Source organism: Tympanuchus pallidicinctus, unplaced genomic scaffold (genome assembly GCF_026119805.1).
Source record: "Tympanuchus pallidicinctus isolate F22 unplaced genomic scaffold, pur_lepc_1.0 scaffold19, whole genome shotgun sequence".
NCBI classification, from domain to species: Eukaryota; Metazoa; Chordata; class Aves; order Galliformes; family Phasianidae; genus Tympanuchus; species Tympanuchus pallidicinctus.
The window spans coordinates 15,388,951-15,412,947 of record NW_026294710.1 but is presented as its reverse complement, the minus strand read 5'-3'; the positions used below and the strand labels follow the sequence as shown (position 1 = coordinate 15,412,947).

The window sequence follows — 23,997 nt, the reverse complement described above, 5'->3', positions numbered from 1 at the left end:
ATTCTAACCAAAACCTCGAAGTCTTTATTTTATTCATTGTCTAACATCCAAGACAAACCTTGAGGAGGAGAATTAAGCCCTGTATCTGTACAAGAAGTGCAGCACAGTGTCTGGTATAAGGAAGTTTTCTGATACGCTTCTGTGAGCATGACCTATAAACTCTGGGTAGGAGGAGTTTACATTTCCTATTTTTCGTGATGCAGTTAGGAAGGGGAACTGTTTGCAGTTAACTCTGTGTTACCAGTACCTGAATGAAAGTGTTAGTGATGAATGACTAATTTTGAGTAGACAGTTGTGGTAATGGCCACTGATGGTTAATTATTGTTTGCTAACGATGCCTTATCATTAATTAGGTAGGGTAATATGGTTGCTCTGGATAATCTTTAAGATCTTTACCCACCTGAGCAGTTCTATGATTCTCTGACTTTATAAAAGGATTATTTGCCTGAGTTTGCATTGTATAGTTGACGTCATAGTTGATGTTTATGTACATTTGGTATGCATGTGTGTACTTTTAATCATAGGATCAATATAGCTTGGGTTAGAAAGGATCTTAAGGAGCATCCAGTTCTGACCCCCTGCTGTGGGCAGGGATGCCAACCACTAGATCAGGCACTAAAGCAGGTTGCCCAGAGAATGTATTAATGTATTCTGTAATTCTTAATGAGTCCCTATAATATGCATAGTAGAGCATATTACAGATGAAAAGGAAAAAAAAAATCAATTTGCTCAGTAGTGCTGAAAACATCTTAACATGAATACTCTGCATTATTTTAAGGTACTGAACATGCAAATGACCATACGTTAAAGGGTTTCAGCTTAGCTGGATACTTCAAGTGAACTAGGAGTTTCCAGAAGAATAATAATTAAAGAGGACATCAGAGTTTTAAATACGCTTTTTAGATCTGCTTTTGCAAATGTGCAAGCATTTGGTTCTTCTGAAACATTCACATGTTCAAAATTAAGTGCAGGCTAAACGCTGCTACGGTTGTAGAGAAAAAGCACTACTTCAAAAATCCTCCTTTTACCACAGCCTGCAAATGTGCAGATGCAAGTTTAGCTATTCTCATGTCAAAATGCCCACTCAGTAACAATTTGCAAATAAAAATTGAGCGAGTGTCTCCATATACTCTGTTGGGTAGCTTGAGCACATTTCCCTAAGTTGAGAAGTGATCTACAAAGTTAATAACAAATTTTGTCTCAGCATGGAACGCTTGGTTCTGCCTTTCTGACGTGTCCAGCTACATTTGAACAAACCATGGCACAGCTGTTGAGGAGGCAAGGGAAGAACAGTACAATAGACAATCTCTTCCCATTTTCAATGCAGCAATCATCATCTTATTAATGCACTGTTTGGCAAAAACTAATAGACTGCAGTTTTCAATCACTGTGTATTCCTTACTGGTACAATTTATGGTAGATGTTTTGCTTTGTTAGTGATGCTCTTTCCTGATCCAGTTTTATCTTTCTATTTCTTTTTTTAGGCCAGGCAGCTGGAGGAGAAAGACAGAGAACTAAAGAAGCATGATGCCTACTACAAAGAGCAGCTGGCTCGACTGGAGGAAAGGGTAAGCCTTTCTTCCTTCTTAATGAAGAGTTTTCTGTTTATTTCTGCTACTGACTTTCTGGTTAGGTTTTATTGTTAAACAAGATGACTTTTCTAAGGAGAGGAAGATTAAAGCTGTGGCTAGAGAGGGGTTTTTTTGGTATTAACTGCTACTGTTTCTGGCTTATTTTATATTGACAAGATGGAGGCTTTAAAGTTGAGGATATTCTTTTCCTTATTACCTAAGTTCTCATGTTTCAATGAGATTTTATCTGTCATAGCAATTACATATAGAGAATCATTACCTTCCTACCAGTACAGATGAAGAACCAGTGCAAGTAAATAGGCATCACCAAACAGTCTGAAAATCCTATGTGAAGTGGGAAGATACTACTGAATTTCATTACTTGCACTGTGATCCACAGTTACTCCCATCAAGCAGCTCGTGGTTCCACCAAACCCACCTGCAGTTTAATATTAACTGCAGGTTGTTTAGGACATATTTAAAAACGTACTTTTGTGTCTCTTTTGCGATAGAATTGAGACTAAACTGTACAGAACAGTTTGATATTGTGGGAAGAGCTTACAGTATATTTAATAGGAAGTGCTTCAAAATATTACTGTTATTTATTTATAGAGTACTTTTCTATAAGATTCTATTTTCAAACTAATTGTTATTGCCATCATGTTCTAGATCCCAGGTTTGTTGTAACCTTCAGCCTCAATATGTTTTCCTCTTTCTCCTTCTTTCTGAGCCTACTTATTGTTTAATTTGGATTTTTTGTTAATTTTGAAAACAATGTTAATATGATATATATTCATTTGTGGAGTTTAGCAGGATAAAGAGAAGAAGATTGCTTGTTTTTATGGATTAAAAAGAAGAGTGTGTTGCCTGAATTATCAGTCTGTATAATTGATCTTAATGAATATTTTAAACAGAGGGCATACCAGATTCCATCTCATTATTTTGATCAACCTTTTTGAATATTGCATTAATAAGGGCATATTCTTGGCAATGAGGAGCAGTTTGAAAGGATGACGTTAAATTATTTTAATGATTCTAAAAGTGTGTTATTTAAACAGTCACAAATGAAGATCCCTCATTCAAAATCCCCACAGAATAGCTTCATAGTTCTCAAGCAGTTGACTGATGATAGAGCTGAAAGTATCTGTAGTAAGTCATCCAAGCTAGATCCAAGCATGGTTGTACTTGTTCACTTAGTTATTGGTCTTCCATTCTGTTGTTGAAGTCCAAGTAGTGTTGGGGTAGGCCAGGTTGGGCAGCCTGGTCTAATATTAAATGTGGAGGTTGGTGGCCTTGCTTGCAGAGGGGAGCTTGGAGCTTGATGATCCTTCAGGTCTCTTCCAACCCAAGCCATTCTATGATTCTGTGATTATATGGAGTAACTGATGGCAAAGGACATGAAAAAAAAACCATGGTTCTTTGCTTGTGTTTTACCTTTTTAAGGTGCTATGCAGCAAATAAGGTTTTTATTCTTTCCTATTTTTAATCTTAAAGTAGTTCATTGGTACAGTGCCTTCACTTGCTGCTGTTAAGTGGCCACTTCCAGCGTGGAATTTCATTTTAAAAAGCATGTGAATATATCTTTGTTGCATAGAAATGATGTAGTGAACTATAAACACCTGTGTTTGTTACTGCTGAAATGTTGTCCCTTCATATCATACGGGTGATCTTCGCCAGCTCTTGTTCCACATCTTGATCTTAAGGTCTCCAAGACTACAGCAGACAGTTCTGAATTGACTCCCTTGTTCTGTGGGTGATGTTTGCTCTGTCTTCAGAGTTGAGTTCCTGTGGTACTGAGGCAAATCTTTACTTTCTGACTTCGGTGTCATGCTGGAACAGGTTGCCCAAGGAGATTGTGGATGCCCCATCCCTGGAGTCATTGAAGACCAGGCTGGATGTGGCTCTGGGCAGCCTGGTCTGGTGGTTGGCAACTCTGCACATAGCAGGGGGGTTGAAACTTGATGATCATTGTGGTTCTTTTCAACCCAGGCCATTCTGTGATTCTATGACTTTCTATTTGTAAGTAAAGAACTTTTGCTTTGCTAAGCTGTCATCAGGTTTGTTTTCAAAGTACATGTGCATATCTCTTCTACACAAAAAAACAAAACAGTTGTTCAAGCTCTAAGAGGAGGTGAACTCTGTGCTCCAAATCGGGCTTTGAACTTTTTCAGAGATGTGGAGATTACAGAATGAAAACCTACAAAAGCAGAGAGGTCGTGTATCTTGCAATCCAAGCTTCACTGAGGCTGGTGCCTGCAGCCGTTATTAAGGTCATTTGTGAGTTTCACTATTGCTTATTTTTTGAGCACTGGGATGGAAATAGAGCTTTAAGAAAAAAGAAAGGTCTGTAAAGGCCTTACGTGCTGGAAATTACAGAGCACAGTAACTGGCTGTTTGTTTGCTCCTAAGCTTGTCCTGATTTCAGTGGAAGGTGCACGGTGTTTGAGTATGTGCTGTTCAACAGAGAAAAGCTGAGAGTGGAAGGTAAGATGGGAGTGGAGCAAGTGGAGCTCAGAGAGATAATGTCAGTATGAGGAAATGTGCAATATTGGGCTGTCATTTGTGACAAAGAATGCTAATTACATTCTCAGATCATTCTTACATCAAATAAACACACTTTAAAAATACTTCAGCAGCGCATATGTGGTATTTCTGTCTGTTGCATCACTGAATGTCAGAGCTCATCTGTATGATTAATTGGCTTTTTGATTACCTAGCTTTTTCAATTAGAAGCTTCATATTTGTGTTCCTCAGTGCTGCTGAAAAAACAGTGCAGACGTTGATAATAAAGGGAGACGACAACAGAACAGATTAGTGTCAGCACAGGGTGCTCCTTATGGAGAAAATTATTATACATATTCAGTGCCAGATGAAGTCTGTCAATTATAAAATATTTCAGTGACTGAGTGAAGATGCTCAACCTTTTGAGGAGATTAATACAGGACAAAATAACTGCGCACCAGTGACAGCTGTGATACTAAAACATAAACAATTCCATTCTCTGGGGCAGTATCTGTTCATAAATTTAGTTTATGTGCTAAAAACCTTTTGATACTTTCCAAAAACCCGGCGATTCCCCTAACAGCTGCCAGTGCTTCTAGGTCAAAGATAGCACATAAGCGATGAGTTATTACATGCTCCACAGCAGCAAAGCAAAATGAGATCGTTTAACAAAGGAGTTAAAGAATAACCTTCTGTATTCTGTATATCTAACTAGAGTGTAAGGCTTTATTTAAGAGTTCACACATCAAGCTTTGAGAAAAATCTGTGATCCTTCGTTATGTGTTTACAGGCTAATGATGCTTCTTGACTAGAGCAAACAAGTGGAGGGCAAGACAGCAGAATTCAGATGGTGAATGTGCACGTATCCTACATCATTTCAATTGCTTCATACAATAAGCAGACCTTAGTGGTATTTTTAGCCATCTGTTTTTTCTTTTAAAAGGTAGTGCAGCAAGAAATAGGAAAATGAGCATCTCAGATTGTGCAGCTTGGGACCTTGAAGATTGTGGCCTCTCTGTAGCGTTGTCTCATGTACATCTACACCGATAGACACACACACATATTCTCACACACTTCTGTCCATCGTTTTTCTGTTCAGCTTCTCTGCGTCCATCATCCTTCCATTATGCCACTGGATTGCATGTAAATTCAAAGCCCTGGTGGATATAGACTTCATAACTACTTTTACATCCCTACTATAACTGTGATGTATAGGTTCCAGCCAACATCAACAGTTGCATTAATTTTGTCTGCAGAGCAGCTGACGTCCTGTCACTCCTTCACCCAGTTGCTTTTGCTTTAGAATGTTTTTAATGCATGGGAAATCGTGACTGCATGCTTTCCTCTTCTGCTTGGAGTTCTGGCATCAAACACAACGAGGTGTGTCTGCGTGCTTCTGCAGCTTACAGAGAGTCATTCAACTCTCCCTAGATCGACCTTTCCTCAACAGATCCAGCTATTTTCATTTACGTTACGCTGCTTCATAGTACTGTTAAGCGTCGTTGCAAGAATCATGCCCCCCAGTCATGGGAGCAGAAGGAAATTAATTTTAATAGACTGCTGTATGACACAACTACTTAGTTTATCTATGTGAATGAGCAAGATGTGTATCCCCATATTAATCAGGATATTTCTCTTTCAAGCTAAGCTACTGTGCTTGCAAATTTCCTAGAAATGCTTTCAGTGAGTATTGTTTAGTATGCATGTGAATATGCATGCAGCATAAGGTAAAGAAAATAATTCTGTTAGCGTTTAGAAGTTTCAGCATTATGTTATACTGCCCAGTAGTCAACAAGTCACTGCTCCCTGTGGTTCTTGGGGGTTTTCTGATTTCTGTGCAATCCCTTGCTGACTTCAGTGGCCTTTTTGCAGGGAGCTTCCTGCACTGCACAAGGCTTATTGCCAGATCAGAGCCTGAGAATATAGACATAAGTTCTGCAAATGTGATCCTCTTATCTGCATCCATTTCTTTCACGACTTACATTTTTAGGAAGGATTTGCAAATCAGAGGTTCAGCACTTAATTTGGGGATTCTACTTACCATGTAGGCTGTCAAGGAGCATTAACCTTAAGGTAAGATGAGCACACAGAGCACGAAGCTGTGAGCTGATGGCACATACTATACCAGGTGTTAAATAGTATTATCCATCCTGCTTGCTACAGTAAATAGGATTTCACTATTATGATGTGTCAGGATTTTCAGAGAAATCGAATTTACTAGACACTAAACTGCCATTCTCACTGCTGAGCAGCTTTATTCTGGGATCTTGTGTTCATGCTAATCCTGTTGGTAGGAAATGCTTATACCAATTGTACGGGGAAATTATAATTTAATGATCTGTTCCTTTTTTCTATTCAAGTCTTAGAATGGACCAGTGTGCTTTGCAGTGATAGAGCCAGTGCTCAGAAAGGAGATAACATACAGCTCAGCTTCACAGCCAAGTATTGGCTTTTTGTATGTGATTATAATGAACATAAGTGCTAGGATGCAAACAATGCGAGTTCCACATTTGTTCAGATTCTTCAGAATCTTGTTTACCTTTTCAAAGTCTAAACAACCAAATAATCAGAGTCTGTTTGCTGTGTTTTTTTGTAAACTGTGGTTTGCAAGATGTGAATAATAGCGAACTATTATAAGGCACTATTGTAACTGCAATCATTTTCATTCCCTGTGATGTATTTTAGCAGTTTAGACATTTTTTGTTTCTGTTTATTTCAAATTATCAGTTTGTTGACTGTCTTTGATCTCACATGATTGTATCAGAATTCCATAACCAGGAGAAGATTCTGTTCTCACCTCTTGTGTTTAGAAGTTTGTATTCGGTAGAGCAAACATGTTTACACTCCACACATTCGTAGCGTATTCTTTCATGTCTTTCAAAATCAAACAGCAGTGATGTAGGTACAGTGTTTTAAGACTTTGAACTGCATCTAGCAAAGCAGAGAACAGTTTTGGCTGATGATGCTGTGTTCTGAGCATTTGAGGAAGGCACAGAGAAAGCTCAGCAAACCTTTTGTCGTTGTTCCTATGAAGAAATGGAATTACCTCTAGCACACTGCTGACAGTTAGTTAGTTGCAGTTGTTGCTTCTGTGCAGTACGTGCTTTCTTTGTTGGATGCAAGTAACACCAGTAGGGTTTTCCAAATTGTCCATTGCAGTTCAAAATACTGGCCATATGCATTTATTTCCTAAACATAATGCGTTCTTGTATAACCACTGTCCTGTCAGCGAAATAACCTCTCAGTAGAGGCCTTACGTAGGATGCCAACATTTTATATTTTCCATAAAGGAATCTTTTTCGACTTCCCCAGCTTGTGGAGTTTCTCCAGTTTACCCTTGTAGAGATATTTCATAGTCTTCAGTCCAGAGAGATGACTTTGGCAACTGCAGTCCAGCTACAAATGCCTGATCCTTTCTGCTCTATTTAAATTGATGCTTCCACTAATATCTGTCTTAGCTTTACTAACTGAACTCCAGTGTTTCAGGAAAGTCATGTTTGCTGACATTTTACAGACCTTTCTTCTCTTTACACTTGAAGTGGGTATGCCAGTGTCGCATTACTTAACAAATTTGAACTTCAACCAGAGCTTAGAGCAGCAGTATCTGTCAGTGGATACTACAAAGAAAACAATTCCATCCTTCTTACTCTCCTCCCATTTTTATAAGATTTTCTCATTTTTTTTCCTTCTAACTACCTCTTCATTTTATCTCTTCATATTTATCTGCATAAACAGCTCAAATACGTGTATTACGCCGTGTCTCTCTGTACATATGTAGAGGGAGTGATGCTACGTACAGAAATACAGAGAGACAGACTGGAAGCGAGAGATTTGTAGATGTTGAAACTCTGTTATCATTTCTTCCTTGAACTACATTTGAACAGGATTAGGTCATGGTTCTGTCTGTGTATCAAACCAGTCCAACCACTGCATTAATCTACTGGCATTGAGTTCTATCTACTCAACTGAATTTAGCCATAATAAAGAGGAAAAGAAAATGTCAAACAACTCTGATTTTCAAACATTTTTCAGATAGAAGCAGTAAAATGTATTATGGCTTGCAGTGTAGCCATATACCATACCATTCTTATTTATGTAAGGCTACTGGTGGGACAATATTCAACCTCAACAGAGATTTCTTGCAGATTTCTCCAAATCAGTGCAGGAGGAGACCTGAATATAAAATCAAGACACATTAATTTCTCATTCTGTACTTGGGCCAGGAGACTTTGTAATGTCACCAGACATGTGCTGCACCAGAGAGATAAAAGCAAAAGTTCATGATAGTTTCCCAATGCTTTGTATTTCCATACTGCTCATGAACCCCCTCCCCCTTTTTAGTATTGACCAGAGCATAATGTTTTTGTCAGTTTAGCATAATAAAGCTGTCAGCCCAACCTGTGATCTTGCTTCATGTTGCCAATATTAGAAAATTCCTCTCTTCAAATTTCATTATATTTTGGGGATAGAGCTTTTGTTGAGCTCTTCTTGCCTGGCAGGTTGAGATTAGGAAACTTGCTACCAATTACAATATCTGAAACCTCAACCTGATTGACAAAGACAGACGGAGCTGTAGCCTTCTGACTGGAGTGCTGCATTAATGCTCTACCTCCATATCTTTCTGAGCCACAATCACTATTCTAAATAATTGTTTTTAAGCCTTTTTTGTTTAGTTTAGTTCTTTAACTCATTATCTTTTATTTGCTATTTTTAAATAAGTAGCTAATATGTATATCAGTTATTAAATACACACCCACCCATATATATTTTTGCATAAAACCACTGAAAATGTTTATTCTGAGACATTTTCCTATTAAAATACCCCTTTCACTATCACATATCCAATCAATAGCAATGCTGAAACGCTGCTTAATAACAAAATAATGAGTTGTTCCACACTGAATAGTAGAGATTGATGTTTCTCTAAATGTTTGCTTATAGATTATTTTTTCCATCCTGTGTGCATGTCTTCAAATAAATGGAGACAAAAACCAAACTGTGATAAGTAATATTCCAGGCTTTTCTGCCCCTGCAGTAAGACATTTGATAGCTGCTAGAATGTAGCAGATAGTTCCATCTAGGTTGTTTGCAGTCCTTTTTTCCTACTTACCCAATACGTATATTACCTTGTTTTCAGATAGTTCTTTGTTTGTTTGTTTGTTTTGTAATTTCAGTTTGGAGCAAAAGATGGGTAATTTCATGTTCACATTTTGTAAGTACTTGCAGAAGACCAAGGGGTAAGGGTATGTTGGATGCAAAACAATAATTCAGGCCCACGAGCAGGGGTGTGTTTGCATGAGCTTTCAAGACTTTGTTAAAATGCACGCTGCTTTTCGTTACGTAGTGGTGCTTTTTTCTTTATTTTTAACTCCATTGGTGCCATCTCTTCAACCCATCATCATTCTTGCAGCTTTCTTTTTCTGGCTTACTACCTTTTCATGCGTCACTTCAGTAATTTACCCCCAGTCTCAGCTAGAACTAACCACACAGGGTACCAGCTTTTTCTCTGATGCTGTTTATTTTTATTGGCAATCTCAAGTCTTCACTCCTTCTGCTTTATTTCATTGTACTTTATTGGCCTAAAATGTCGCTATAAAATCATCCTGAAGGCTCTTTCTCAGCCTACAGGATACCCCAGTGTTGTTTCCTGAAGAATTTATGCACTGGCATTTCCTCAGATGGGGAGGATGGTGGTTTTTATTTATGTGAAATTCCACTGTCTTGGTAAGACCAAACTCAGTGTGTGTTAAGCAGGTGTGTGCTCCAACAGGATGAATAGAGCTCCGTGAGTGGCTGAGCAGGGACGCTCGTTGGAATTGGGGATGCTCAAAACTTCTGAAGTTCAAATTCCTGAAGATTTTGGTTGTTGGTGTGGGTTTCCCCCAATACTGGAAATACTGTACTGGGCCCCCAATACAGGAGAGATGTGGAGCTGTTGAATACGGTTCAGAGGAGGGCCACAAAGATGATCAGAGGGCTGGAGCCCTTCCCTACAAAGACAAGCTGAGGGAGCTGGGCTTGTTCAGCCTAGAGAAGAGAAGGCTGTGGGGAGACCTCATTGCAGCCTTCCACTATGTGAAAAGGATTATAAATGAGAGGGGAATCAACTTTTTACAAGGGTAGATAGTGATAGGACAAGGAGGGGGTGGTTTTAAGCTCAAGGGGGGAAGGTTTATATTGGATGTCAGAGGGAAGTTTTCCACAGAGTGGTGAGGTACTGGAACATGCTGCCCAGAAAGGATGCTCCATCCTTGGAGGTGTTCAAGACCAGGTTGGATGGAGCCCTGGGCAGCCTGCTCTGGTTCCAGATCTGGAAGTTGGTGCCCCTGCCTGTAGCAGGAAGGTTGGAACTTGATGATCCTACTACTTGATCAAGCTATTCAATGATTCTATGATTCACTGACCCAATAGACGGTGAAATACTGTTTTTCAGGAAATGGCTTTTTATATGGTATGCCTGTTTATGTCAGCCCTCTGTTTTCCTACCTATCGTCTTGCTTTGTAAAGGTGATTTCTGCCATAAACCCATTTCTGGTCCTGCAGCTCACAAGTCCTCACTGCTTGTATCTCACTTTCTTCTTAACTCTTCCTTGCTTATACAGTTTTCACCACGCTGGGTGTCACCATTTGCTAACTTCCAACTGTATTTTAACAGCAGGAATTTGATCATGTTCCCATGATTACTAGCCATTGCTAACCACTGTTTTTCCCTGTGATGGTTTCGGTTTCTCTTAAAGCTTCTTCAGTCATAGTGTTTGTGAAGTCTGAACACATAAGCATCTGCATCCCATGAATAAAAATTGCAGATGAGGATAAACTGTGAGACAAGTGGGAATGCAGGGAGCAATACCAAAAAAACAAAGCAGCGCGTTGGACATCTCCTTCAGTCCCTGTCTGCTTTATTCTCACATATAAAATCATTGCTGGGTGCTTGTTAGGGTAAGTTGTTCATCCAGCACTGCTTGGTTTAATGAAAACAAATTAGTGGATGCATACAGTTAAATACAAACATGTCAGCGTTGCCTAAGTCACCCTTAGTGATTGTGTCTGCATCTGTTTTCCTTGATAGCTTCAGCTGCGCTATTTCCCTTCCCCTTCCTGAGAAGCAACAAAAAATACCATGAGAAAAATGTTTAATAGGCAAAATGGAATAAACCAAAGAAATGTGTCATTGGAATGTCAAAAGGCGGTGCTTATCGCATTCCGTTGGGTATGGCAAGGAGTTGTAACATATGTGTGGTTAATGAATAAGCAGCTTTCCTTTCTCCCATGTCTGTTCCCTCCTCCCACCTTTTTTCCTTTGTAGAAGTTTTGGTACAAGAGCTGTATTGTAAGTTAACACTGTGTTTAACACAACCCTCAGTGAGACGGTTTGCTTGCAGTTCTTTGTCAAAGTATCACGTAGAAAATACTCCAGCTCTAAGTAGAACCTTGTGACAGGTAAGCCAGTGGATGTTAGGGTATCTGTTAGAGATTTCAGTGACTATACAATATGAGGAATAATTGAACTGCAATAATTCTTTAATCTCTTGCACTTTCCTGGGAATCTGATGGATGTGTATTCCCTTAAAGTTATTTATCTTTAAAATATATATTGCATACGGTTTTCCAATGGCCCAATTATTTCATTTTTTTGGACAAACTGAGCAACAAATGAGAAGAAGCACACTTACAGGTCAATGTGTTTTCACTTGTTTTCTGTTCCCAACCTTTTGTGTATTCGTATTTGAAAACAAGAAGTACCCAATTTAAATACACCTTCCATTTAAAGGGGTATCAGTGACAAGATGTGCATTAAAACGTTTTCTGAGCATCTTTTCATATTAAAAAGTTCCCTTTTCATTCAAGGCAGTAGTTAGTGATTTTTCTCATTACAAGCAATAATAATTATGTGAAATGCTTCCCTACATTTTTGTAAATCATCTTGTAAACCCAAAGGCTGAAACAGCCTTCCTGAGCACATATCGGCTTCATTTTCATTGCTGTCAGTCTGAGTGATATTTTAATTTTTCTGCCCCTAAAAATACTCCAGTCCTGTAACAGATAGATAAATGAGAGAATCCCCAGGAAATGCTGCAGAATGTTTCTATTTGCCAGCACAATAAATGCAGAAGCTAATAAATGTCCTCTTACATCAGAAGGAGGCGTATAATGAGTAAATGATGGGAAAAGGAATTTGGGAAATAAATGATCAATCCAATCTAAGTCGACAAACAATTTCTTAATAACTTGGCCTTCGGTTGGAGAGAGGGCTGTGCTCAGCACAGAGGAGAAGGACTGTTTCCATCTGGTGGCTGATAGATTTTGTGAGGCTGTTTTAGCTTCACTGAACAATAAGCTGTGATTCACATACAGCCTTTCTAATGCAAAGTTGGGATAGTTTGCCATTTGTCTGTGGGGGCCTTTAGGGAAAAGGGACCGTTAGCAGAATCTAATCTTCATTTCTAATTCCTTACTGTAAGCATCGAGTTGTCCTTCAGGACAAATTATGGGAAAGGGCACAATTCCACAACATCAGGCAAAAGCAGTGCTCTGCCCTGTATTCTCCCCTATTGCTGGTTTATTTTGTCTTTCTCATCTGATTTTATTGTGCTCTTCATGTACAAGGGATTAAGTCCAACCTAGCTGTGCTTGTGGTGATATTCTTAACATCTGGGAGAGTCCAGCCACAGAAAGAGCTGAGCCAAAACCTTAAGGTATGACCACAGACCACAGGCCTGCTGCAAATGAAGGGGAAGATAAACGCACCAGATTTTGTGCAATGTTCTGACATGGATCTCTGCTTTGTCTGGGCTTGTTACAGAAGCCAAAGGTTAAGTACAATTTTTCTCTGTTGCATTACCCGTGAAGCTCCCTGAAACCAGCGCTCTAGCTTTAAAGGTGGGAGAAGGAGTTCAAGATGAGCAGGAGGGCTATGGGAAGAAACCTGGGGAGAACAGACAAGGAAAAAATCACAGTAATGGACTTGGTGACAAGCCTACTGACAACTTCTTTTCAGCTGAAGTTTTTGCTTTGAAGAGAGCAAAACCAATTTGTCTTGTGCATTACCCAGGTGCCTTTAAAATCCCCGACTCCCCGATCCTTCAATAAAGAAGGAACAGACAGCTGGCATTGCACTTCTGTAGCAGAGGCACCGTATTTGTGAGATCCTTCCTAGAAAAATGTGTGATCTTTACACTGATATTTCAAAGGTGAAGGTTTCTTCTTCCTTGTATTCTCTTTCACAGAGCTGTTTTTCAGCCTGCGGATGGGTTCTGTGGCTGGCAACGTGCTCAGTATGCTGTGGGTCCAGTTGGGCTGCGGAGGGGCTCGTGTTGCTCGTGTTGCTTTTAATTGGAATTTCCAGACAGCTTAGAAGTGGTGGTGAGCCATCGGTGGGGAGAGGGGATGGCAGCGATAATGCAAGCCTGGTGGCGTGTTCAGTTCTCTTTAAGTGTGTCACAGGGAATTGAAAGTTCTTCCATCTTATGCCTTTCTAACTGAAAAGCATTATACCTGAAAGCTGAGACTTTTCAATATGTTTCTATTCACATGCATATTGCTGTGCCTCAAAAGGCCTTTCCTTTTGAAATATGGAAAGATAATCATGTGTTTGAAATGAGTAGATACTCTCCTGCCACTTTTGAAATCTTTATTTTTTTCCCCCTTGTCAGAGAGTTTAACTGTTTGCATTACTGTGGGCCGTAATCATCTAGGCATATGTATTTATGCACACTAAAATACAAAAACATAGCTGCAGTAATTATGAAAGAAATTCAAATGAACCATAGCAGAAGAGTTCAAATGTGTGTCTAATGCTCAGGGAAGAATTACCATTTTTTTTAATGTCTTATCTTAACATTTCACTGTTTTGCCTGTTCGGTGTAACCCGGTTGGAAATTCTTTCTGCAACCAAATTTGTTGCCTTTTTGTCTATATATTTATTAAACACAAAGCCCTCCTTCCCACCCCCCAAATAATCCTTGCTCCTAAAACATCTGTAGTAGTGATGCAAAGTGTTTTTTGCTGATGATGCCATAGGTCTTTTTAAAAGCACTGCAGATCATTGTTGCTGCATGCCTGCTCACACGTTTATTTGTGCCAAGCTTGCCCCTGATTTCAGTACTTAATCCTCACTGGCCTGTAGTCTTCAGAAGTAAAATCCCATCGGTGTTCTGCAGTGGTTAATGTCCAAACCATAACTGCTGCTTTTGACGGTGCCAATGAGCTGTGTTAGAGCAACTGTCCCAGTTTTTTGAGACAATGGAAATGTTGCCTTTAAGTATTGAGGAACAATTTGAAAAGAGAGGGTGATAATTCCATTTCTGCTTTATGCCATGGAAAATTCACCATTTTTTTCTTTGCCTCAGTTTCTCTGATCATCAACAGCAGAACAGCGTAATCATCAAAATAACACATCAGGAGTGAATTCTCTGATAACTCGCTCACTTTTCTAGGGAATAAATAAGAAATAACGCATTTTATAGAATTTAACATATATAGTGTTTTGAATTAACCATGTCCAGGCCTGGGGTCCCCAGCACAAGAAAGATGTGGAGCTCTTGGAGCAGGTCCAGAGGAGGGCTACTGAGATGATCAGAGGGCTGAAGCACCTCTCCTGTGAGGAAAGGTTGAGGGAACTGGGCTTGTTTAGCTGGGAGAAGAGAAGGCTCTGGGGAGAGCTCATTGTGTCCTTCCAGTACTTGAAGGAAGCGTATGAACAGGAGGAGGAATGGCTGTTTGTGAGGGTAGAGAGTGACAGGACAAAGGGAACGGTCTTAAACTGAGACAGGGGAGGTTTAGATCAGATATTAGGAGCAAGTTTTTCACACAGAGGGTGGTGACACACTGGAACAGGTTGCCCAAGGAGGCTGTGGATGCCCCTGGATCCCTGGAGGCATTCAAGGCCAGGCTGGATGTGGCTCTGGGCAGCCTGGTCTGCTGGTTGGCGACCCTGCACACAGCAGGGGGTTGAAACTGGATGATCATTGTGGTCATTTTCAACCCAGGCCATTCTATCATTCTATTCTATGGTTCTATTCCATTCTATGTTACTATTTACTCATTTCTTGGTCAACTTATCTAGCAAGCAGGCTTTTAAAGCATGCTTCATAGTTGTTTTTTTAACAGAATTTTTTTTTTATATTCAGTAGGTTACACTGGTAGCAAGCACAGCCTGCCAAAATGTCCTTTCTTAGAATTTATGTATTGTTGAGTGAAGCACGAAGAGAAAATAAGGGTGTTTTGGAGGAAAAGCCACTGTCTTAAATCAGCACTCCAGGCACTCCTTTTTCAGGGGGTACTGTGGTACTGTGTGGATCACTCAGCAGCCCTATCTGTCCTTACTCATGAGATAGTTCTCTGCTTCCTGTAGTTGAAGCTGTTCAACTCGTTGAGGCTTTTGCTATCTTGTCCCCTGTACTACCAGAAACAGATAAACTGTTTTTTTTTTTTACTTAACCCTACCAAATAATGCATTGCTAGCATGAAATTTGAAATGAACGTGAACCATATTGTATCCATTTACACATTTCAGACAACTTTCGTGGGCTTCCTTTCTTGGTAGGATTTTACTGCTGCTACTGCCAGTTGGTTTTTGGAAACTTTCTTCAATTGTGCATGTTTCAGATAATGCTGGAGACTTGAGGATCTTTTGTGGCTAGACAGGCACGGGTGTCTCAGAAGGATTTCAACAGAGCAAAGCAAACATTTCTGATATAGACAAGCTGAAATATTGGATAGCGGTGCAGGTTGAACTTCATTTTATTAGGAAATGTGGAGAAGTGTTAAAAATGTTTTAAAAAATGCATTTTCAAAAGCAGAAAATTGCTTCTGTAAATTGGGAAAACTTCAGTCAATTTTTTTTTTCGTATGGTTGTTTCCAATAATTGATGAAGGGTCTCAGATATTTCTCACATTAAAAGAAAGAACTTCTTTAAAATAAACAAATAATTAAAATAATCCTTACAAGATCCTGACTTTTCTATTGAAAAAATAAAGTGTAAAATGCTACATATGCCATCCCATACTATTGGTGGAACATTTTTAAAGTAGAGTTTATCCATGGTTAAGAGGAAAAGCATCTATTGATAAGTTGTAGAATCGCCATGGAGTTTTTCAAGAAAAGGGTAAATGTGACACTTAAAGACGTGGTTTAAGGGCATGGTGGGGATGGGTTGGTGGTTGGACCAGTATTATTTTCCACCTTTAATGATTCCATGATTCTGTAATAATACTTGTGGGGGTGGATGATACCTTTCTATTTGATTGGTTAATACAACTTAAGGAAATTTTTGGGAATGTGGATGTTTTTCAGGTATCTTTGAATTAACTGGCAATGTCCTACTACTCTTCTTGGTCAGGCTTTAAAGACTAGCTTGAAAAGAGAGAGACTAAGTAGAAAGCTTCACTGTATGTGTAGCATAAATGCAGTGCAATTCCTGGTGGCATGATCCATAAGGCACAGATGTAAGCAATATAATCATCCTTGGAAGTGTTCAGGACATGATTTTTCAGTGTCCTCTTCTAGTTGAGCCTGATTTGGGTTAGATGGCCTGTGAAGGTTCATCCTAAGCTTTCACTATAAAATGAAGTGAGTTTTCGCTATAAAATGAAGCTTGCTGATTGAGATAATTTAACTTCATGCTTCTTACTTCTGGAGAATGGAGACCTTACATTGCATTAATACAAAGAGATTCTTTAGTGTGTGGTAAGCTTACAATGATGCTGATCCTACAAGGCATTGCCAGGTCTCACAATAACCAAATGGATGTTTTTCCCGTGGTAGGTTTAAGATAGCTGGCTATGAGGGCACATGGAGGATTTTGTTAAGGAGCTTCATGTGGGAAAAGGAAGAACATGTCCTTCTTGGTAAGACCGAGTGGCTGTCGCACATTTAAGGTGGGAACATCTAGTCTACATTAAGTATCTGTGGTCAATCAGCAGTTGCTGATGAGAGATAGCTGCCACTGAATGGTTATCAATCCATCCCCTTAGTTTGGCAAGAGAATGACTTGCCTTGGTTCTGTTCGTATGTTTTGCCGTCAATTATCAAGGAATCACAGTTTAAACATCTATCTAAGGGCAGGAGAGGTTTTTCATGATGAATTCCATAGAGACAAGTGCTGTGGAGCACTGCCACTATGGGCAGGGGATGAGCAGATCTGCTCTGTAATGCCATCAGTGACCGACAGAGAGAAATGAGTTCATTTGCCAAAACAGATGGATGGTGTGAAGGGGAATATGCATAGAACAGAGATTGTGTTCCTAAAAACATCTAAAAATCCATTCAGACTAATGAGGAAGAGGTGTCTTTGGAGGGTTGTGGATTTCTAGAAAAATAGAGATAGTGAAGCACAAGTGATGGCTTATGAATGGAGAAGAAAAATAAAGAAACCAGTAGAAGAATTTACATATGTAGGGGAGAACATGCACTAAATAACTTCAGGAAGGTTGAAAGGCAGAATAACAGCTATGGCTTGAAAAATGGGCTGAGCACTGTGGGAGGGGGAATTGAAATTGATGGTGAGAATATACAGAACTGCACCAAAAAAAAAAAAAAAAAAAAAAAAAAGGCAGGAAAAAGAAGCCAGGTAGTGAGAATAGTTCTCAGAGGTCATGAAACATAGCTATAACTTGTGAACGTTGTCTAGGTCTGCATCTGAATTATTTGCTGCGGTATAACTTCCAGCTGTAGGCATTTTGTGGTGCTACTGACAGCAACAGAACCGTGTTTTTCACTTCTGAAGCAGCGTACTTGGTGCTAATGATTACACTGTGGTATGCTGAACACTTTCTTTTTCGTAGGTCCTGGATTTTTTATTTAGCATATTTTTGAGTGTGAAGGCCACCTGCCTTAGTTTTGGCTGTGTTTCTTTCAGAAGACTGTTTCCAAACAAAATGAGTCTTCTGGGATATGCTGTTGTAAGAGCACTGAAAAATCCTCACATTAGTTTGATTTAAATTTGCTTATACCTCATTTCATTTCTTGCTTACCTAATTATCAGCATAGCTCTTAATGTAGACTGAGTAGGAAATATAATTTTCTAGGAGTCTGATCATTACCAGTCATCCAAACAAATCTGTATGATGTTTTTCATCAAGCACTTTTTTACATCCTCAGCATTTGTACTGTAGCAATCTTGATCTTTTCACACTGCTCAAACTAGTCTAAAGCAGCTACAAGAGGCTATCCTTGAAGTACTTCAGTCACTTCATAGTCACCAAAAGCTGTCACTGGTACGTAGTTTTGTGAGTTTTGCTTAGCTTTAGTTTTACATCAGCTGCCAGTCAGTTGATATTTTGGGGTTCAGAGACTTTCTGCCTGGATATCTTGTAGGTGGTTTGACATAAGTCATGAGCTAGTCCAACTGTCCATCTACCAGCACTAAACCATGTCCCTGAGTACAGCCTCTAAACATTTCTTGAGCACATCCGTGGACGGTGACTCAACCACCTCTCTAGGCAGCCTGTTCCAGGACCTGACCACTCTCTTGGAGAAAAAGGATTTCCTAATACCCAAACTGAACCTACTCTGGCACAACTTGAGGCCTTTTCCTCTAATCCAGTCAATAGTTACGCAGAAGGGGCCAATCCCCACCTTGCCACAACCTCCTTTCAGGGAGTTGTAGAGAGCAGTAAGGTCTCACCTGGGCTTTCTCTTCTCCAGGAAAACAATCCCAGCTCCCTCATCTGCTCCTCATAAGCCTTGCACTCCAGATCCCTGGCCAGCTTCACTCCCCTTCTCTGGACACACTCCAGATGTCTTTCTTGCAGTGAGGGGCCCAAAACTGAGCACAACACTCAAGACATGGCCTCACCAGATCTGAGTACAGGGGGATGATCACCACCCTGCTCCTGCTAGCAGTGCTGTTTTTGATACAAGCCAGGATGCCACTGGCCTTCTTGTCTGCCTGCCCGCACTCTGCTGGCTCATGTTCAGTTGAGTATTGACCAATACTTCCAGGTCCATTTCCTCAACATAGTCTTCCAGCCACTCTGCCCTAAGCCTATATTGTTGCATGTGGTTGTTGTGGCTGAAGTGCAATCTTTCGTTGGCACTTAGTCCTGTTGAATTGCATCCCAATAGCCTCTGGGCAGCTATCCAGCTTGTCCAGATCCCTCCGAAAGGCCTTCCTTCTCTCAGGCAAATCTACGCTTTCCCCAGCTTGATGTGATCTTACAACTCAATGACGGTGCCCTCAATTCCCTCACTCAGATTATCAATAAAGATATTAAACAGGACAGGTCCCAGTACCAACTTTTGGGGAACACCACTTATGACCATTTGACAGCTGGATTTAACTCCGTTCACCAGCACTCTCTGGGCCCAGCTCTCCAGCCAGTTATTTACCCAACAAAGAGTGTACCAGTCCAGGTGACGAGCTGCAGCTTCTCCAGGAGCATTCTGTGAAATTTGCTGAGGCCTGGGTAGATATGTTGACAACCTTTCTGTCATCCACCAGGTAGGTCACTTGATCATAGAAGGAGATGAGATTGGTCATGCAGGACCTGCTTTTTAAGAACCCATGCTGGCTGGGCCTGATCTCCTGGTTGTCCAGCACACGCTGTGTGATCTCATTGAAGATGGTCTGTTGTCTCTGTGTCTTCTGTGGCATCGAGGTCAGGCTGACAGGCATGTAGTTCCCCAGATCCTCCTGTCAACCTTTCTTGCAGAAGGGATTCACACTGTTAAGCCTCCAGTCCTCTGGGACCATTCCAGTTGACCAGGACCATTGGTAGATGGTGGTAAGTGGCTTACCAATTCACCTCTGCCAGCTCCCTCATCATCCTCAGGTAGATCTTATCTGGTCCCATGGACTTGTGACAGTACAGGTGAACTGTCAGGTCTCTAACTGTTTCCACCTGTATTGTGGGGAGTTTATTCTGCTCCTCATCCCAGACTTCCAGGTCAGAAGGGAGACCAAGGACTTTTAAAGACAGATTATGCCTTCAGGCAACTGAGTAGCGATCTAGCAACTGAGTGGTAGATCTAATAAACAAAGCTAAACCCAGCTACTTTCTGTTTATTTGAAAGAAGCCAATCCTTAATTCTGTATGTTTGACTTCAGCCACAAAATGAATTTCATGTACAGCTGCAGAGCAGACTACACACCCACTAACTGAAATAGATTTTCATTCCGGGATTGGACATATCACTGAGTGTAGGCATGCATGTCCATAGAAATATTCAGTTCGGAAGGGGCCATGGGAAGTCCAACCATCTGCTCCAGAGATTGTCACTGAAGACAGACAAGGTTGATCAGGGCTATCTGTCATCAGATCCTTGTCAGCCACAGAGGCTGGAGATACCACAGCCTATTAGGGTCTCCATCTCTCTTCTTAATTATACTTGGAAAGAAGTATTTTTCCTTATACCCATTCAGAAACTTAGTTGTCTTGATTTACAGCCATAGCTCTTGTTTTCCCACTGTGCATGTCAGTAAGGAGCCCATCTCTTTCTTGTTGATGAACTCTTAGGGCTTTTAAGGCTGCTAGATCGTAGAATCATAGAATCGTTTGAGTTGAAAGGGACCTTTGAAGGTGATCTAGTCCAGCTTCCCTGTAATAAAACAGGGATACCTACAGCTTGATCAGCTCAGAGCCCTGTCTAGCATGGGTGTCTCCAGGACCAGGGCATCCACCAGCTCTCTGAATAATCTCTTCCAGTGCTTCACTACCTATATATATATATGTAAAAGGGCTTTTTATCCAATCTAAATCTCTTTTAGTTTGAAACCATTTCCCCTTGTCCTATCACAACAGACCCTGCTAAGGAGTCTGTCCCCTTCTTTCTCACAGGCCACCTTTAGATACTAAAAGGCTCCTCAGATCTTCTCAGAGCCTTCTCTTCAGCCTCAGCTCTCTCAGCCTGTCCTCATTAGGAGAGTTCTTCCATCCTTTGGATCATTTTTGTGACTCTCTTCAGGACATGCTCCAATAGGTCCAGTGTGCTCCAGCAGATCATTCCAAGACTTGCTCTCCTCCAGGCTGAACAGTTCATATTCCACTTGCGTCTCCTAATAGGGCGTGTGCCCCCATTTTGGTGTCATTTGCAAACTTGGTGAACTTGTGTTCCATCTCTGCACCATTAGATAAGGCATTAGGGAACACTGTGCTGTAGACACTTGAGAAACTCTACATGTAACTGACTCTTAAGTGGAGACTGATGATCCAGCCACATTTTCACCTGCAATTCACAGAAGAAATTTTCTATTATTCTTCTGGACACTTTAATGAGGTAACTGTCTGCCTCTGAAAGCTGACCAAAATGAGTCTGAAACATGTGGAAATGAGTGATTGTCCCACACCACTCCTCTGACTGTGGAGATTGAGCAACATAATCTCAAAATCATGGCTGCTGTAGTCCATAGGAGGGCTACATTGGCCTTGGAGTTGTCTTTGTAATAAGTTTGCAATAACAGCTCCTTGGGTAAGCTCAAGTTTTCTTCCCCTGCATGTAACACCACTGTATTTTGTAAGAGTTATCCACGCAGCAGATGAGCTACATCTGTGTGTGAATGTAATGGAAGACTTAAGCTAAGCTGCCTTTGTGCTGCTCTAGATATGGGATGCTCTGTGTGTCCATACTGATGATGAAAACTATCTGCAGTGCAGGATTGCAGTTTTATATTGCCGTATTTGAAATAGCTGTATCCAGCTAGTGGGGGTGGGGAGGTGAGAAGAAAGAAACATATTTGTACTCTATGCATTGAAATAAAGTACTGAGTTCTGTATGTAATCCATAGATGGCTCATGATCATCCTAATTTGCCTGTGAGCTGGTGTTGTTCCTTTTAACATGGCTTTTGCTATGCAATAGTTGCTGGTTGGACCCCTGTTTGAGAATTAATTCAATAAAGGTGACTAACAATGGGAATTTTAAATCCTATATGAATATGCTATTCCTAGTGCCATAATCTGTACTCAGCACCACTGAGAGAAGCAATTCCTCATCATATATTGCCTGGGCATCATTCCTGACAGCAACAATAGCCATTCCTATATGCTTTGAAGACAGCATTTGTCAACTTGGATAATACTCATATGCCTTTCGGGAATTCCAAGTTCCAGAGACTAGGCCAGGAGGGTGTACCCTTGGTGGAAGAAGATCTGCTCAGTACTTAAGGTGCTTAAGCAAACTGAACATTCCTAAATCCACAGGTTCTGATGGAGTGCACCCATGAGTGCTGAGGGAACTGGCAGTTGTCACTATGAGGCCACTCTCGATGTCTGGCCGATCATGGTGAATGAGAGAAGTGCCAAAGGCTGAAAGAAAACAAATGTCAAGAAGGAAAAAAAGAGGACCCAAGGACCTACAGGCATATAAGCCTCACCTTGATTCCCGGGAATGTGATCAACAGATAATCCTGGAAACCATTTCCAGGCACATGAAAGAGAAAATCATCAGGAGCAATAATCATGGGTTCACCAAGGAGTAGACATGCTTGATCAACCTGATAAGCTTCTATAATGAAATCACTAACTTCACAGATGGAGAGGGAGCAGGGGATATTGTTTTCCTGGACTTCAATAAGAAAACTGTCCTCCATAAAATCCTCATAGAGAAGCCGTTGAAATATAGGCTGTATGAGCAGTGAGGTGGATTGAAAACTGTCTGAATGGCTGGGTCCAGGAGGTGGTGGTCAGTGGTGCAAACTGCAGCTGGAAGCCAGTGATGAGCTAAGTACTGTAGTGGGTCTAGTCCTCATCAGTGATTTGGACAATGAAGTAGATTCAACCCTCAGGTTATGAGGTTTTCTTCTTGGAGATCTCCAAACTTATCTGGAAATAGTGCTGGGCAGCCTGCTCTGTGTGTTCTAGTTGAGCAGGTTTGTCATAGAATCATATGATAGAATGGACTGGGTCGAAAATGACCACAATGATCATCCAGTTTCAACCTCCCTGCTATGTGCAGGGTCGCCACCCACCAGACCAGGCTGCCCAGAGCCACATCCAGCCTGGCTTTGAATGCCTCCAGGGGTGGAGCATTCACAGCCTCCTTGGGCAACGTGTGGTTGGAGCACATGGACCCAGAGGTCCCTTCCCACTTCAGCCATTCTGTGTTTCTTGCATTTTGGGGATGGAGGTGGGTGGAAAGTCTGCTTTTGGTTGTGGAAAAATAGTAACCAATGGATACCCTTAGGGAGAATGTAATTTATAATGTGTGAGAGTGAAAGGAGTGAGACTAAGAAGAAAAGTTGTAAATAAGAATGATTTAGATTAGGCATCTTGTCATCAGCAGGAGATGTAAATATAGTTGTGCATTTACACATGCATCTCTAAGATTGAGAACATTTGTATTAAAGACTGTACTACAATTACATGCAGATTAGATGCTTGGCTGAATAGCTGTAAGAATTTTGAATAGATTTGTCCTTTTCACAAAGGTTTTCATTTTCTTTGGCAGTTCTGAGTGTTAACAAATTAGAGATCAATGCTCTACTAGGGCAGAAACGTGAAGTGCAGCATATCTTGGAAAAAACTTTAGAGGCATTAATAATTGCAGCTAAAGGTATTAGTGGTGCCTGAAAAACAGGATTGGAAATTCAAAAGAAATGGTTGGAGAAAAAGCTATTTTGCCCATTTTCTGCTGGGAAATGAGATAGATCTTGTACACCATTTAGATACTCTTTTTCAAACAGAATGTATAGTCTTTGACAAACACATGTAATGAAATAGAGGAAATTATGTTGGGAAGTGAATTGTCTGCTGGCAGAACATTTGCCAAGATGCCATGTTTTCTTTCCTTTGGGTAGGTTGCAGTTCTGTCTCTGGCATCTTCAGCACTATTTTAGGTACCTGTTTCACTTGTAATCCCTCGGTAGAAACAGTTATTTGGTGGCGTTGGTGTCCACCTGCAGTCTCTAGTAGTTCAGACATGCAATCTGTTAGTGGAGCACTGTGGTCCAGAGCCAATTTCTTTAAGAGGAGATGACCATAGTGGT

General features: G+C 40.6%; 1 protein-coding gene across 2 annotated transcripts in view; it reads left to right on the top strand.

The window, feature by feature from the left end:
* Positions 1 to 23,997, top strand: part of CHCHD3 (coiled-coil-helix-coiled-coil-helix domain containing 3) — a 157,177-nt gene that overhangs the window by 92,930 nt on the left and 40,250 nt on the right. For both annotated transcript variants that reach the window (XM_052680736.1, XM_052680737.1), the window contains exon 5: positions 1,485 to 1,568. In XM_052680736.1, coding sequence (XP_052536696.1) covers positions 1,485 to 1,568 — 84 coding nt within the window. The remainder of the gene's footprint in view (positions 1 to 1,484; positions 1,569 to 23,997) is intronic.